General features: G+C 54.2%; 2 protein-coding genes across 2 annotated transcripts; one reads left to right on the top strand and one right to left on the bottom strand.

Annotated features, from left to right (window-relative positions):
• Window positions 1-300: 300 nt before the first annotated feature.
• On the top strand, window positions 301-15388 carry GGS23DRAFT_620977 (midasin; the record flags this gene model as incomplete). The annotated part of the gene is made up of 3 exons (XM_051521142.1): window positions 301-7557; window positions 7623-7940; window positions 7989-15388. 3 exons carry the CDS (start codon window positions 301-303, stop codon window positions 15258-15260), a joined length of 14847 nt encoding a protein of 4948 aa, XP_051372058.1. The 3' UTR covers window positions 15261-15388.
• On the bottom strand, window positions 14916-17885 carry GGS23DRAFT_566499 (FAD binding domain-containing protein). Its single transcript, XM_051516277.1, has 5 exons — window positions 17105-17885; window positions 16119-17009; window positions 15856-16021; window positions 15654-15770; window positions 14916-15600 (listed from the first exon to the last, which is right to left on the bottom strand). The coding sequence occupies exons 1-5, from the start codon at window positions 17624-17626 to the stop codon at window positions 15518-15520; spliced, it is 1779 nt and encodes a 592-aa protein (XP_051372057.1). The 5' UTR covers window positions 17627-17885; the 3' UTR covers window positions 14916-15517.
• Between the last annotated feature and the right edge of the window lie 51 nt (window positions 17886-17936).

Raw genomic sequence — 17936 nt, 5'->3', positions numbered from 1 at the left:
CTGAGCTCGAGCGGGACCTGCCACCAACCCGCCGGCTTTCCTTAGGTAAGGAGAGTACAGCTGGCTGACAAGTGTTAACAAGTGTCAGAGCTCCCGCTTAGGTAATGTCGGTATTGCCCAGCGTTTTCTCCGAGGCCGTCACCGCCTAAATTTCGAGAAACGGCAGAAAAAGTTGCGGCGCGCTTGTGGTGGGCACTTGGACAAAAGGAAGACTGGGTAAGGAAAATCTACCAAACCAGCCCAGGACAAACCTACCACCATTCCTCCATTTTTCGCAACGGAGTCGAGCGGGCAGCGGCCATGGCAGCAGTTGATGTGGCCCGCGGACGGGACCAGCTGCTGAGTGACGATAATCTGCTTCGTCAACTACCGCCCGATCTATTGGAAGTTATTCGCAGCCAGACCCCCGCCAACTTTCTCGACGCCGTTGCGGCGGCCGCGCTGATTCCCCAAGCAACCGGCCGCATATTCGTCTACTTCGAGGATGTGATCGCCGACCTTTGCGCCAGATGGCTGCTAAGGCCCCGAGACGTAAACGACCGGGACTCCATCATCGCTTCTTTTGCGAGAATACTCCCGTTTGCGCCCTACCTCTCCGTTTTCCTAGAACAGCACCTAAGAGAAACCTCACTCGCACTGGACCCCGGATCGACGCGCCCCAGGATCGACTCGCTAAATTCCCCCCAGGCGGCCCATGCGACTTCGGACGGACATTTGCTATCCACCCTACTAGCATTCTGGAGGCTCCTCAATTTTAACAGGCGGGCCTTTCGCCAATTAGTCGAGCCCTCTCTATTGCAGGCTCTATTCAAGCACCCTCATGCGCCTGTGAGATATCTTGCCATCAGGGCATTCTGCCGCCAGCTAGGAGTTTCCGATGCCAAGTTGGAAGCGCTCATCCGCGAGCATATTAGAGACGGCGAGTCGCTGGAGGCGAGCTTTGACGGAGTGACCATCGATTACACCTTTCTCTCCCTAGTTGAGCGTCGACGCGCGATAGACTTGGACGTATTTCGTCAAGAAACGCGAGCTGGTTTAGAAGGCTCCGATCCAGGACGATTCCCTCTCCAGAGTTTAACTAAGCTGGTCACTCGGTACAACGCGACGCTTCTTCCCCGACCGAGCGGCGAGCCGAGCCTGCCGCCTCGTCTGGTGCACACCTCAACGACTCTAGAGAACCTGGAGAACCTTGCACACAATCTCCAAAAGCCAGGGCCCGTACTCCTACATGGCCTACCCGGGTCCGGAAAGACCTCCATTGTTCATGAACTGGCCCGCGAGCTTGGCGCGGAGTCAAGCTTAGTTACGCTACACCTTAACGAACAAACTGATGCGAAAATGCTCGTTGGTCTGTATTCTTCAGGCTCGAAGCCCGGCTCCTTTTCCTGGCGCCCCGGCGTCCTCACCACCGCTGTCCGCGAAGGACGGTGGGTTCTAATCGAGGATCTAGACCGGGCTCCTAACGAGGTGATGAGCATGTTATTGCCGCTAGTGGAACATGGCAGGTTGTTTATTCCCAGCCGTGGGGAGACGGTCGAGGCTGCAAGTGGTTTCCGACTGTTTGCGACGGTTAGAACCACTCGCGGGATGAATGGCCAAGAGAGCCTCCCTAGTATGCTAGGCCAGCGATTCTGGCACCTGTCCAGTGTAAAAGTCCCTCCTCCTGCTGAGCTGGAGCAGATCGTCGTGGGGAATTATCCTCTATTGCACAAATATACACCAATGATCATGTCGGTTTATAGGCGACTAAGCAACTTATCCGGTGTCTCCTCTGTGACTCATGCTGGTCGAAGCGCCGTAGAACGCACGATAACTCCCCGGGACGTCCTGAAGTGGTGCCGTCGGCTAAGGGAGACCTTGGTAGCTTCGGGCTGCAAGACAGGCGACGAGCCTATCAGCGAGACAACAAGAGATTGGATGTTTATGGACGCGGTTGACTGTTTCTGTGGGAGTCTTCCCCAGCCAGAGGCAAAAGCTGTGCTTGTCAACTGCATAGCAGAGGAGGTGCAGCTCCCGAAGCAACTTGTGGACCATTACATCAAAACCCGTGTCCCGCCATTGGAGGAGAGCCCTGGTAATTTCAAGGTCGGAAGAGTTATGTTGACCAGAAGAAAACACACCAACAGGGTCGCCAAGCCAAAAAGGCCGTTTGCAAGCACTAGCCACTCGAGGAGGCTGCTTGAGCAGATATCGATGGCCGTCAAGCTCCGCGAGCCGGTGCTTCTCGTGGGCGAGACTGGTATTGGCAAGACGACTGTTATCCAGCAACTCGCCGAATCGCTCGGCCGCAAGTTTGTGGCTGTGAATTTGTCGCAGCAGAGCGAGGCTGGAGACCTTCTAGGAGGCTTCAAGCCCGTGAACGCGCGGAGCCTCGCTATCCCCTTGAAAGAGGAGTTCGAAGACCTGTTCACCGCTACCGGGATTTCCGCGTCCAAGAACCAGAAATATCTTGAGCAAATTGGGAAATGCACCGCGAGAGGCCAATGGACCAGAGTGTCGAAGTTGTGGCAAGAAGCGCCGAAGATGTTCAACAAGATTGTTGGCGACCTTCAAAGTCAAGCCGATGCTCGCAACGGACCCGACCCGGAGGGCCGACCAGCCGTTAAGCGACGTAAAGTAGAATCGAAACTGCAGTCGCTTCTCGACTTGAAACCGCGCTGGGAGGCCTTTGCTAGGAGCCTTGAGCAATTCGATATTCAAATTTCGGGAGGGTCAGGCAGCTTCGCTTTCGCCTTCGTTGAAGGCAACATCGTCAAAGCCGCTAGGAATGGAGATTGGGTACTGCTAGACGAGATTAATCTCGCATCGCCGGACACGCTAGAGAGTATAGCCGACCTCCTTGCTTCTGGGCCAAATGATGAGCCGTCAATCCTATTATCCGAGACTGGGGATATTGAACGAGTCAAGGCCCACCCGGATTTCCGCATCTTCGGTGCCATGAACCCGGCCACAGATATCGGGAAACGTGATCTTCCTCTCGGGCTACGGTCGCGCTTCACGGAGTTTTATGTTGGCAGCCCGGACAAGGACTTGAAAGATCTTCTCACCATCATCAAAGCCTACCTGAGCGGGAGAAGCGCCAAGGATGAGCAGGCCGCTGACGATATCGCGAGGCTCTACATGAACACGAAGACGCGTGCGGAGGAGAAACGTCTGGTCGATGGTGCCAATGAAGTGCCCCATTTCAGTTTACGAACACTCACGCGTGTATTGAGCTACGTAAACGACGTTTCCCCGTTTTATGGACTCCGGAGAGCCTTATTCGAGGGGTTCTCGATGGGGTTTCTGACACTATTAGACAGAGCGTCTGAAGAGACACTGGTGCCGTTGATCCACCACCACCTCCTCGACCGACACGGTGGAGCCAAGTCTTTACTCTCACAGCCACCGAGACACCCTGATGACGGAAGACGATACGTGAAGTTCATGAACAAGAACAAGGATCGCCAGTACTGGCTGCTGCAAGGGGAGGAAGCGCCCATTGAACGAACCGACTACATCATCACCTCTTATATAGAGCGTAACCTATTAAATTTAGTACGAGCCACTTCGACGAGACGCTTTCCGATACTCATCCAAGGTCCTACATCGGCGGGCAAGACAAGCATGATTGAGTATCTCGCGAATTTTAGCGGCAACAAGTTCGTGCGAATAAACAATCACGAACACACAGATCTTCAAGAATATCTAGGGACGTACGTCTCTGATTCTGACGGCAAGCTGCGGTTTCAAGAAGGGTTGCTAGTACAGGCACTCCGACAGGGCCATTGGATCGTGCTTGACGAACTCAATCTCGCTCCAACTGATGTCTTAGAAGCCCTCAACCGTCTACTTGACGACAATCGCGAATTGCTCATACCCGAGACCCAAGAGGTGGTGCGCCCACACGAGAACTTCATGCTATTTGCGACTCAGAACCCCCCTGGATTGTATGGAGGCCGAAAAGTCCTGTCTCGCGCATTTCGCAACAGATTCCTCGAGCTTCATTTTGACGATATCCCCGAAGATGAACTCGAAATCATCCTCCAGAAGCGCAGCTTATACACCGCTCCTTCCGACTGCAAGAGGATCGTGAGCGTGTACAAGGAACTTTCGAGGCTACGCCAGACGAGTCGGCTCTTTGAAAACAAGGACAGCTTTGCGACGTTACGAGACCTCTTTAGATGGGCGCTGAGAGGCGCGGAAACTCGAGAAGAGATCGCAGCCAACGGTTTCATGCTTCTTGCCGAGCGTGTGCGGAACGAAGAAGAGCGTATGGCCGTTAAGAAAGTGATTGAGGCCGTATTCAGAGTCAAAATCGACCAAGATCAGCTTTATGATATACGAAATTCGCCGTACCTCAAAGCTCTGCCCGCTCATAACAGCCAGGGAGTTGTCTGGACCCGGACCATGCGTCGCCTGTACGTTCTAGTTGCGAGCGCGATTCGTCACAACGAGCCTGTTCTCCTGGTAGGGGATACTGGCTGCGGCAAGACCACTGTTTGCCAACTCTTGGCGGAATCGCTTGGCAAAGAACTTCACATCGTCAATGCTCACCAGAACACTGAGACCGGAGACCTCATCGGGTCCCAGAGGCCAATTAGAAACCGAGGCGCCGTATTAGACACATTAACCCAAGATCTTATCGATGCCCTAGAGCGGCTTGGCCATACAACTGAAGGCGACGCGGAAAAGTTGCTAGAGAAGTATCATTCCCTAGATAGTTCGACTCTATCTGTAGTGCCGGTAGAGCTGCGAAGAAGAATTTCCGATAACGAGACCAAGAGCAAGGCTCTCTTCGAGTGGGCGGACGGGAGTTTAGTTCATGCTATGCGGAATGGCCAATTTTTCCTTCTCGACGAAATATCGCTGGCGGACGATTCCGTACTGGAGAGACTCAACTCTGTTCTCGAACCCCAGCGCTCGCTACTCCTTGCAGAGAAGGGCATCAGCGACTCATTCGTCCAGGCCTCCGAGGGTTTCCAATTTTTAGCGACGATGAACCCCGGAGGGGACTTCGGCAAGAAAGAGCTTTCGCCGGCATTGCGGAATCGATTTACTGAAATCTGGGTCTCACCTCTGTCAGAGAATGAAGATGTACTGCAAATCGTCTCCTCCAAGCTCCAGCCCGCACTTCGGTCATTCTCTCGGGTCATCGTTGATTTCTCTTATTGGTTTGGCGCCAACTTCAGGTCTACCGCCTCAACAGCCTTCTCCATCCGGGATATTTTGGTTTGGGCTAAATTTGTCGACGAGAGTCAACTTCAGGATCCGGTCTCCGCCGTTATTCATGGCGCCGCGACCGTGTTCATCGATACTCTTGGCGCGAACCCGTCTGCACTGATCGCCCTTGACCCGAAGGACTTGGATGCGCAACGACAGAGATGCTTAGACAAGCTGAGTGAGCTTCTTCATTGTGATGCAACTGTAGTTTATCGAGCGCCGCTACAATTAGCCGTCAAAGCTCACGAGCTTCAAATCGGGGACTTCTCTATTAGTCGTACTGCCAATGAGAGCTTTGAGACGGGATTTGCCTTACATGCGCCTACAACGAAGCTCAATGCTATGAGAATTATTCGCGCGCTCCAGGTTCAGAAGCCCATTCTATTAGAAGGTAGCCCAGGCGTAGGGAAGACCACGCTCGTCAGCGCATTGTCTCGCGCATGCGGACGGCCTCTGACGAGAATCAACCTTTCGGACCAGACTGACCTCATGGACCTCTTCGGAACCGATGTGCCCGTCGAGGGAGCGGATGCAGGGCACTTCGCTTGGAGAGACGCACCGTTCCTCCGCGCTATGCAGAACGGGGAATGGGTACTCCTCGACGAGATGAATCTGGCGTCGCAGTCCGTCCTAGAAGGTCTCAATGCCTGTTTGGACCATCGAGGAGAAGTATACGTTTCGGAGCTCGACCAAGTCTTTAAACGACATCCCGACTTTCGTCTATTTGCCGCGCAGAACCCGCACCATCAGGGTGGCGGGAGAAAAGGATTGCCGAGTTCCTTCGTCAATCGCTTCATAGTCGTGTACGCGGACGTATTCAGCGAAGAGGATCTCTTGTTGATCGCCCAACACAACTTCCCTGCGGTCCCCGCAGAGACAGTTAGACGGATTATCAACTTCATATCCGACCTCGAAAAGCGCATCCTTATCGAGAGGACCTTCGGTTCCCAAGGCAGTCCGTGGGAGTTTAATCTTCGCGATACGTTACGTTGGCTACACCTACTCACGTCACCAGATCTGCTACTTGGTACCGGCACGGTCGACGACTTTTTGAGCATAGCGATTCGACAGCGTTTTCGATCGAAGAAGGATAGACTCGAGGTTGACAGGCTTTTCGCGGAAGTCTTCGGGGCACCGCCGAGATCCCACCAACTGTATCATGGGATGAGCTCCCTATCACTCCAAGTCGGCCTGGCGCTGATGCAGCGAAATCAACTTACCCAACCGTCGGACTTTCCTAGTATGGACATCGTCCCTCGCCTTATGGAAATAGAGTCTCTCATGATCTGCATCAAGCAGAACATTCCGTGTATCCTTGTCGGACCATCAGGCAGTGGGAAGTCAATGCTCCTACAGCATGTCGCGGCGTCGGCTGGGAAAGAGCTAATAACGTTCCCTTTGAATGCTGACATAGACACTATGGATCTCGTGGGAGGATTTGAACAATCGGATCCCTTGCGTGAGATAAACACGGCCCTCCAGGCATTGCAAGAAGCATTACAAGTGTCTACGATGGATGCTCTGGTTGGAGGCGTCCCGGGGCCGGCGGCCGACCTGTTAAATATTCTTGACTCAATGAAGGACCCAACTGACGGCCGTGGAGACCTTTTGGTCTGCATTGAAAAGCTTCGAGGTCAGATCTCAATCGATTCGGGGCTAGGTGCCATGCTCTCGAGTGTTCAGGCACTTCTTCAACGGCCTACGACCATTTCAAACCCGAGATTTGAGTGGCTGGATGGCGTTATCGTCCAAGCGCTCCAGAAGGGACATTGGCTTGTGCTCGACAATGCAAACCTCTGCAGCGCATCCGTCCTTGACCGATTGAACTCTTTGCTCGAGCTAGATGGCCATCTAATCATCAATGAGCATTGCGGTCCGGATGGCGAACCCCGAGTTATCAAGCCGCATCCTGACTTTAGGGTGTTCTTAACTGTCGACCCTCGGTACGGAGAACTCTCGCGAGCAATGAGGAATCGTGCGATTGAGATCTACGTCGAACCACACAATGCAGCTCCCACACCCTGGCGAAGTCGAGTTACTGAAGTTGAGTCGAGTCTACAGAGATTCCAATTGATGTCCTCGGTGATATCATTCGATGCCGTCAACGAGACGAAGACAGCTTCTGTGGCCGTTGATTGTCTATCGTTTAGCGACTTGCCTCTACTCGAAAGATATTTCAACTGTATTAACTCTGTGCCAGCACCGCTACAGAGGAAGGCCGCCCCGCTTGCTCTCAACCGTTTACTGATCGACTCCTTTATCAAATCGCCGATCACGACTGATATTCAAAACTCGATCCGGAAATTATACACGGCGTTGCCTAATGATGCCGCTCCTAGTCTTGGGTGCATACTGGTGAGTGCCGACCCATCGCCATTGATTTTAATTTTTCTTCACGGTCCATCTAACCTCCTCTTTAGCCACGGCATCCCTTGCAAAATTCGGTGGTGGTTCCACTACTGCAAGGACAGTCTGTGGATATTCCTTTTTGGTTAGGAAGTTGTTACGATCTTCACAGGGAAATCATTGAGGCGTGGTCATCTATGGAGACACAGAAGTCTCTAGCTCATGGTGTTCAGTTGTCGCAGCTGAATCGCCTCCAGCGATCCTATGCTCTCGGTACTATTGCGGCCGTCTCAAAAGATTCTACCGTCGGCGCGTCCAAGTTTCTTGCTGGTGTTTTGGAAGCGATTCATTCATACATGGCCTCCCAGCTTTCTAATCCCGACTCCTGGAAGGTGAGCAATGGAGGCGCGACCTGCTTTTGCAACAGCTAATTGTGGTAGGACCAAAAACGCCTCTGTCGAGACATCATTCACTTCTGGTGGAGGACGTTTCGGTATCTCACCAGCCCTATTTTCGAAGAAGCGCCCTTCCAAGCCCATCTAGGCCATATATCGACTGTGCTATCTAGCCACATGTCCCGACTTGACGGCCAGACACGCGAGCTTGCCTCACTCGTCCTAAGAGGAATGGATGAGTGCTTTACGTCTGGGTTCAAATTGACGACGGGCCTCAGCATAGATATCTTCTGGAAAGTATTTAGACCTACCCCGATCGGAAATGAATCGCTTCTCTCCCACGTTCGCCGTATGGAACAACTAGCTTCGCAGTTTGATTCGATCAAATGGCGGGCTGAAGCAACGCCAGCGGATCTTTCTGAGGTCATGGTCTCGTTTGATAAAGCATATGGGCTCATTAGACAGGGTGAATCTGACGCAGAGGGCCTTCTAAAGGTCCTGGAGTCCGAGATTGACAAATTATCTAGTAAACTTGCTGATGGTGGCGCCCCGATTCCCCCTTTTATGGCTGCCGAGTTTGAGTCTATACGACAGATGGTTATGCTTGATTGCATGTCGCGCCAAGTCAGCCTCCCACGGGCGTTTAAGGAAACAATGCTGCTATCCAACCTGCCGCTCACCACGAGGCTGCGCATAAATAGCGCCTCCGACACCTCAAAGTGCCTGCTATCGATCGAGAATCTAGTTGAGGAGAATAGTACTCACCACCACTGGGATGAAAACGTATCGGCCGAAATCCTATCGAAGATTAGAGCAATTGGTTCAACAAATCTTGCTTGTCTGGCTTTACTCGAAGCAGAATTGCCAATTTTAGCGGCACAGATATGCACCAACACGGGGGCAATTGGAGGCGACCACCTAAGCGGGCTCAGCGATATTCTCTGGCGCCTCATGATGGACGTGGTGGCCAACTACGACGCATCCCTGATGGCCATATTCGCCTCTGCTCGAGAGGCTGGGACAGCACTACGCGAATCAGTGGGATTTAGCAGACAAGGCCTATCTTTCAATATCGGGGCCATTCTACCAGACGCGGTGATCCTCGATACCAAATGCAATTCCGGAATAACTACTGGCCATTTAGTTCCCGCTCTCGTATCTTTGAAGGCTGCGGAAGATGGTGAGGCACGACGTGTTTACCTTGCGAACGCCTGGATTCAATTTTCCTTGGCGCTCATCAAGCTCTTCGTCCCAGACAAGGCGTATGATCCACAACTGCGTCCTCAGATCGAGTTACAAAGCCATCGCGAGCTTGCTTCTACTCTGCAAAATGAACTCCGATCCCTGCGGGATTTTGAGGAATTCTGGACTGGTCAGTCTACAAATCTGCGATGCGAACTATTAGAGGAAGAAATCGAATCTCTTGGACCTCCCCCTAGTGCAGTTCAGGTTGTATATCGCCCCTTACAATCCGAGATACCCAAAATCCAAACCGAGTTCAATAGTCTCCTGAAAGTCGTTTTCGAATCAGATATTAGCTTGATCCTATTCCAGCATTGCTCCGGTTCAGAGACCGCCACGCAACAATTATATGTCATTTACGAAAACCTATCAAGGATTGCCCTCCGCCTGAAGCAGCAGTTCCGTGCATACGAGGATATTACTTTGCCAGTTGTGAATATGATTTACTGCCTGCAACTCGGCATTTATCTGGGACAACAGGCTGGCATACGAGTACGGGACGGTGAGCTCTCTTCAGGGACACTAATAAGACTTGCGCCTTTCCTCGGGGGGAAGCTCGATGTTTCCCTTGAGCGATCAGCGCTATCCTCTCATAACCTCGAGGTTCTTCATTACGCTGCTATGGTTGTCTCCGTAGAAGGGTCGGCTGGACTTGATAGAGTCAAAGAAGACGCCTTCCAAGCAATCCACGCCTTGTACGATCAATGGGTCCAGAAGCTTGACGCGGATCAAAAAGCCGAGGCGGCCAAAAGAAGCTGGTATCGTTATCGAGGCGGCTTGAATGAAGAAGAGGCAGCGAAACAGGAAGAATTCGACGAGTTGTTCCCAAGCTTTAACACAGATAACGAGCTTGATCAAGCGCCAAAGCCCCAAGTCAGCGATGCTCGGGCGTTGGCTATTAAGTTGACGCGAATTCATCAGAATATTTTCCTCGTACCGCGAGACCCATCAGAAAGTATCACGAACGTCACTGCACTTCTCGCGCAGCAGTTATCGGAAAGGGAAAACGTATCACGCGTTGTCACGGACCGGAGTATGCTTCCTTCTGTGATATTAGCACTAGACAAGATGTTACAAGGAATCAACTCGGAGACCAACCCAGCAGACTATAACTTCTACACCGACGGCAACCTTCTTGAGGCTCGGAAGATTACTAGTCTGGTCAACTCTATTCGAACCCGCTTCCGCCAACTTCAACAGGTCGACGAGATTGGCCACCTACAACCCTTGACCGATGTTGTATCGTCTTGCGAGAAAACTCTCAATTTGGGTCATTCCGACCCGCTGGCTAAGATAATACCGAAAGTAGAGCAGCTCCATGCCTTCGTTTACGAATGGCAGTTTGGCGGTTGGGCAAGCAAGACGTACGGAGTTTTGCCACTCTACAACCAATTAACAAGTCTTCTCATTAGCTGGCGACGGCTGGAGCTCGCGACATGGGGAAGGCTGTTCGATATGGAGGTCAAGAAGAGCAATGAAGATGCGAGTTCATGGTGGTTCATTGCTTACCAAGCTATCATAGCCGTGCCATTAACCTTGGCTCAGGAGGGAGGGGATCTTTCCCTACATGCCTCCGGCCTCCTCAAGGAATTGGAAGCGTATTTCTCCTCCGCGGCTGTTGGGCAATTCGTCGGTCGACTCAACCTGCTTAGGCAATTATGCAAGCAACTGGAATCTCTCGCAACGGATTACCCTTCGATATCTGTTGTGCGCGATAGCCTTCAGCACTTCGTCAAATATTATTCTCGATACACGAAAGCTGTTGAGGACTCGATTCGTGCTGGTAGAGCTCCTCTTGAGAAACAGATGAAAGATATACTCCTGTTAGCAAGCTGGAAAGACACAAATATTGCCGCGTTGCGAGAAAGCGCCCGGAAATCTCACCAAAAGCTTTTCAGGATCGTACGAAAATTTCGAGATGCCTTAAATCGGCCGATGCAGGCCATAATTGAAGGTGGTTTGCCAGACGAAACACACAACGATGTAACAGCCATCGAATTGCCAACGCAGTCAGTGGCTATCGACTACGCCTCCATCGAATGGTGTTCTAGAAACCTCCCGCGCTGGACCGAGGACTACCGGAGATTGGCCAATGCGCGGAGAACGGTTGATATCATGTGCAAGCTGGGTCGTATCCCCGAATTCTCTATAAATGCTGGGGAAGCTATTGAGTCGTTCCTGTCCAACATCGAGTCGTCGGCTCTCGAGCTTCGCAGAGAGACTCCCCGGATCCTTAACGACGAAAATAAGGCTCTGGTAAAGCACCTGAAGTCACGCAAGCGGGGGCTATTTGCGGAGACACTGAAAGAAGCCAGACGAATGGGAGTGCAATATAACCTGAGCACGGATATCCTGTCTCGCCAAGGTGCGCTCTCGACAATCCTCGCTACCTCGGAGACGTTTGAATCCTATACTTCCACCGACCTAGAGGGTACCGAGTACTATTTCCACAAGATGCTTGATCTCGCGCCTCGAGTGCGAGCCGCCTCCCAAGACCACTCTGATGACTTGACCATGGCGGAAGTTGATAGAAGTATCGGGCTCCTCGAGGGTATACTTTACATCACGTTGGGTCAGAGGCGTGAGTTGGCCGGAGCACTCAAGCAACACAATGCACTGTCGAACGGCTTGAAGAGGGTTCGGACTATTGGCACACTGAAAGACGGCAGAGTGGTCAAGCCTAAGGTGGTGTGCGGAAATCACGAGAGAGCTTCTATATGGCTTGTCGAAATCATCAAGGTCGGCATACATCTAATCGAAATTCACACCAAGCTTGGAAACATCGACAGTAAAGAGGTTCTCGATTTCCTCGGCAACTGGCTAGAGAGAATGTCTGCTTTATCCGCCAAATGGAAATCGATCCCCATTCTTCCACGTGGGGTCGCCTTATCCGAAATATTAGATCTAGAGGACGCCGTCAAGTCATCCTTCGCTGAATTCCGGGACGCTCTAAGTGCTGCGAGTCAAATGTGGCCTGGTTTGGCATTCCTGCTCGAGCAAATTCAACTTTGGACGTTTATTGATGAACAGCCATATACGCCGAACCTGCCTACCAACCAGATCGATCTCCTGATTGACGCCACGAAAAGTCTCTGCGACGGGATTCTGGTGACTATCGAGCAATTTAATAAAGAAGTGACCAGGCTGCCCGCTTCCCACGAAGAATCAGGTTGGTTGATGAAACACAGCGGGGTCATGACAGCCTCTTTACGAGCACTACGTATGGACAAAGTTGAACGGAGCATAGAAGAGACTTTAGACTTATTCGCGCGGATCGACTTAGCTGACGACGTTGTCAATAAAACTTCCACTGCTTTGATGGCTGTTGTGGCTCCGATTATCGAACAATATGAGGCCACCTGCGCTCACTCAATCGCATCCTTTGCTGATGCCCACAGGAGCGCTTGCAAGCTCGGGTATAGGCTGAGTACAAGCTTCACCCAACTCGCGTCGCAGGGGTTTTGCACACCCAAGGAGAAGTCCGAGGAGGAATCAGGTGAGAACGGGCAATTGGAGAGTGGCACTGGTCTTGGAGAGGGAGAAGGCGCGGAGGATATAAGTAAGGATATCCAGCCAGACGAGGACCTATCCGAATTAGCAAAAGAGGGGAATAAAGAGTCTGAGAAAGAGATGGAGAACGAAAAGGATGCAGTAGATATGGCTGACCAAGAGCTAGAGGGTGATATGGAGAGCATAGATGGTGAAGAGGAGGAGAAAGAATCGAAATCTGGCGATGAGGATGAGAATGATGGCGAGCTGGACGAAGAGGCTGGCGAAGTCGATGACCTGGATCCGTCGGCTGTCGACGAGAAGATGTGGGATGGAGAAAACGAAGAGGAGGCGGAAAAGTCGCAGGAAGGGGAGAATACGAAGGGGCAAAAGAAAGATGACGAGCAAGTAGCCGCCGACACGCGACGCGATACCCAGGACGCCGATGCCGGAGAAGATGGCGATGAGGGCGACCAAGACCTTGAGGAGAACCCCGATGCCGAAGAAGACGAAGAAGTCAGGCAACAAGATGAAGCCGATAGGCAGGATCAAAATGTCGAGGAACAGGATACCCTGGCATTGCCCGATGACATGAATATCGATGGCGACGATAACGAGTCGGTGTCCTCTATGAGTGACGATGATATTGATAAGCTTTCCGACGTTGAAGAAAAGAGGGATGAGAAACGGATGAGTGACCGGGAAAGCGAGAATGGTGAAGAGGAAGAGACGGAGATCGCGCCCGCGAATGTCGACGATGACGACGAGAAATTGAACGAGTCTGCTGAAAATGAAGAGCAATCGAAGGCTGAAGAAGACGACGAGGCAGACGAAAAGCCCGACGGGTCGCCAGAGGACCACGAGAAGACGCAAATACCCTCTTCTGATGAGATCAACGCGAGCAGCGAGGACGTTGCGCCAAGTGACATGAAGAATGGTGGACAGGATCAGGACTCCGATCAGAGAGAAGATGCGAACGACGCGCAGAATAACGCTACGCAGCAGGATGGGCAGATGGGCGAGAACGCTGCCGATCAGGACACGTCGATTGGCAAGAAAGGCGACGTCTCGGAGGCCCAAAACCAGCCTTCCCAGACCGAACCGGATGGTAGTGTAGATTCATCCGCCCATCAGCCTTTTAAGGCACTGGGAGATGCCCTCGAAAAGTGGCACAGACGTCAGCAGGATATCAAAGAAGCCCGAGAGCAAGATTCCCGAGATGCGGAAACAAATGTCGACGAATCAGCTATCCAGGAATATCAACATATCCAAAACGACGACTCCGCCCCAGATACTCAGGCCATGGGAACCTCCAACGAAGAGCAGAGGCAGCTGATTGACGAGTCGATGGCAATTGACGACGAGGAACAACCCCCGAATGGCGAGATCCCCCCCGGAGAGGAGGCTGAGCCAGAAATCGTCGACGAGGACAAAATGGACGTCTCGGAACCTCATGACTCCCAAAGCCAACAGGAAGCGCAGCAAGAAGAGAAGCCTACCGGGGTTTCGACGCGACGGGGGGCGTATGACCGCGATCCAGCGCCCCCAGAAAGTGGTACACCGCCTTCGAAGGAAGAGGAAGAGGAAGAGGAAGAGGAAGAGGAAGAGGGACGGATCCGGGAGACCTCTACGCAGTTGTCAACTACCCATCTCTCAGAGTCGAACCTTGAGCTCCGAGACTTCGGGGAATCCATGCAACAATGGACCTCGTTCCAGAGCAAAACACACTCGCTCTCACTCGCTCTTACCTCTCAATTGCGGCTCATCCTGACGCCGTCCCAATCCACGAAGCTATCGGGGTCCTACCGAACGGGCAAGCGTCTCAACATCAAGCGCATCATCCCGTACATCGCCTCCAGCTACAAGAGGGACAAGATATGGATGCGCAGGGCGGTCCCGACAAAGCGCTCCTACCAGATCCTGCTCTGCGTCGACGACAGCAAGAGCATGGGCGAGTCGAGCGCCGGCACGCTCGCGCTGGAGTCGCTCGTCATGGTCTCGCGGGCGCTGACAATGCTCGAGGCCGGGCAGATCGGCATCCTCGGCTTCGGGGCGGACGTGTTCGCGGCGCACGAGCTGGGCGAGCCGTTCGCGTCGCACGACGCGGGCGCCAAGGCGCTGCAGCGGTTCGCCTTCGGCCAGGACCGCACCGACGTCGAGCTGCTGGTGCGGCAGACCATCGCGCGGTTCCGCGCCGCGCGCCGCCCGCAGGCCGGCCGCGCGTCCGACGGCGGCGGCGACGACCTCTGGCAGCTCGCGCTCGTCCTGTCGGACGGCCTCACGCCCTCGGCCGCCCACGAGCGCATACGCCTGCTCCTGCGCGAGGCGGCCGAGGAGCGCATCATGCTCGTCTTCATCATCATGGACGACACCACGTCGAGGTCGGGCACGAACGGCGAGCACCACCAGCCGCAGAGCGTCGTGAACCTCAAGAAGGTGCGCTTCCTGGGTAACGAGGAGATCAAGACCGAGTACTATCTCGACACGTTCCCCTTCCAATACTACCTCATCGTGCACAATCTGGAGGACCTGCCCGGCGCTCTGGCGGGGCTGCTGAGGACCTGGTTCGCCGAGGTCAACTCCTGAGGTGCTGGGGGGTTTCCTTCTTCTTCTTCTTCTTTCTCAGTCATATGTATTGGCGTTGATTGGTTCTCGCACGTAGGCCGGAGTCTTGTTTCCTCGCCTAGTTACTTTAGATACATGTTTCGTGATTGCGTATAATACACAAACGTTGCTCTCACTGACCGGCTCAACACGAATATTAATTACATCCGATACGTAATAATAATGCCCTCTAATAACCATCATCCCAGGGTAATATCACGCGTGGTAGACGGGCAGCCCTACTCTTCTATCCGCTTCATGAACCCGAAGAAGAAATCCTTGACGGCGCCGATGTCGGCCAACGAGCATATTTTGGAGATGTCTTGCTTCAGGTCAGTGCTTCGTTCCGCTTGCGGTCGTTCGGGGGCTACTTGCAGTGGTCTGGACGGACTATCACGACCGCACCTCGGCCCGGGTCTATGCCGTATATATCGTATGCGTGGCCGTGGGGGGAGTGGTAGCCTTCCTCATCCACGAAGACCTTGAGCAAAGCTAAAGACGACGATGGAGATGATGACGTTGTTAATTAGCAATCTTGGTCATATTATCCGCCTCCGGGGGCCCGAAGAGCACGTACACTTGATTCTCCACTTGGAAACGGTAGGCGTGAAGACGGGCGGGACCTGGTCCAGCTCGGTCTCGGTGTGCCCGGAGGAGAGGATAAGCAAGGGGTTGACGACGGTGTCGCGGTCGGCGTCGGGCGGCGTGACGGCGTCGATGACACTCTCGAGGCCGATTGAAAACTGCCAATCTTTTGGTCAGCAATAGCGGCGGCTCTCGCGGGAGATTCTTGGGCTGCGCAAGGGGGGGGGAGGGGGGGGGGGGAAAGCGTGTACGCACATTTCGCAGCCGCTCCAGAGCATCGCGCTCCCGGATGTCGCCGGCAAAGACAACCACGTGCCACCGCGAATCGGCTGGCATGGCCAAGACCATCCTCGTCTCGCGCGCGTCGCAATGCCGTATCACCTCGGCGCTCGGGAACCGCATCCCGACCGTTATGTTGGCGGCGAGGGCGGCCTCGCTGGCGGCCGCCGAGACGATCGACGAGTCCTCGTACCGGGTCGCCATGCCCGAGGTGAACCTGGCGTGGAGCACGGTCTGGGCGTGTACCTGCTCCGACGTGACGCCGTTTTCGCGCCGGTAGGTCGACGAGAAAAGCCGGGACCACCTGCGGTCGAAGTCGATCAGGTCGGCGGCGACCTTCTGGCGCTCGGAGACGTACGTCTCGAGGATCTCGGGCCCGGCCCGGCCGCGGAGCACGGCGGCGAGCTTCCAGCCGATGTTGTAGCCGTCCTGGATGCTGACGTTCATGCCCTGGCCGGCCTTGGGCGAGTGCGTGTGGCACGCGTCGCCGCCGAGGAAGACGCGGTAGTCCTGGTGGAACTTGTCTGCGAGGCGCTGGCCGATCGAGTACGCCGACCACCAGACCGTCTCGGCGGCCTCGAGCGTGTACGGGCTCAGGATGAGGCGCGCCCGCCGCATGATCTCGTCCAGTGTGACATCCTTTCCGGCCGCGCCTTTTAACTCTATGTAGATCCGGATCATGTAGTCCCCCTCGCGAGGTATGATTAGTGCGTTCCCCGCCTCGGAATTCACCATAACCTTCCTACGGATGTCCGGAAAGCTTGTTCGCGGGTAGATGTCCATCACCCCCCATACAGCGTCGGTCGTGTCGCCGACCATCTGGAATCCGAGGGACTTCCGGACAATGCTATGCGCTCCATCGCTCCCCTGTCCTAGCGCGTTAGACCAACGAAGAGAGTTTTTTTTTTTCTCTTTGGGGGGCGGAAGTGATAGCTAAAGTGCAACTCTAGAGTTCGTCTTACCAGGACGTATTTCGCACGATACAGTCGCTCTACCCCGTCTTTAGACGCTCTGACAGTAACGCAGTGCTGATCGGGATCCCGCGCAGTCTCGCCATCTACCTCGACACCCAGAACCTCGCAGCCGTACTCGACGCAGGGGCGGCCAGAAGCGTGCTCCATCTCGTCGGTCAGGATCCTGTTGATCGCGGCCTGGTTCAGGGTGACGTGCGGCTGGTGGCTCAAGCCTCGCTGCTTGTCGGACGTGAAATGCGTGCGCCGGATGCCGCCGCGGCGCTCGCTATCAGGCGCCCAGAGCGTGATCTCAGTGACGTGGTAGGCCTCTTTGAGGAGCGCGTCGGCGAGCCCGAAGCTCTCGAACAACTCCACCGTCCGACATTGCACCCCATCCGCCTGGCCGTTCTCTAGCGGCCCGGTACCGCGCTCGAGGATCTGGAAGCTGACGCCGCAGCGGGCGAGCCAGACGCCCGCGCAAAGGCCGGCCGAGCCCCCGCCGCAGATTACTACGTCGACCTGCTGCGCCATGGGGAGACGAGGGTGATGCCTACCTAGCACGACTCGTTTGGCGAAAGCGACCGCTAAGGAGATATGCGACTGTAGTGACTGTAATTATTACTAAGAGACGGATGCGCCCTACTAGGTGATAATATAGGGCTTCGAGCGCCCTCGTAGGGAGGCTTCGGATATGAGGGGCGCGCTGAGTGCCTCGGCTCCGATGCGCAGGGAATGCGGGGGAGGCAGTGTTTATTACATGCAGTGCCGCCAAGGGTGACGGGATTTGTCGTCGGCTTTCCCTCACTGCCGCGCTCACGCGGCCATGGGATCGACCGCGCTA

The sequence above is a fragment of the Durotheca rogersii genome (assembly GCF_024521655.1).
Source record: "Durotheca rogersii strain YMJ 92031201 chromosome Unknown GGS23scaffold_9, whole genome shotgun sequence".
Classification (NCBI taxonomy): domain Eukaryota; kingdom Fungi; phylum Ascomycota; class Sordariomycetes; order Xylariales; family Xylariaceae; genus Durotheca; species Durotheca rogersii.
The sequence above is the reverse complement of the archived record's forward strand: the minus strand, read 5'-3'. Positions and strand labels throughout refer to the sequence as shown.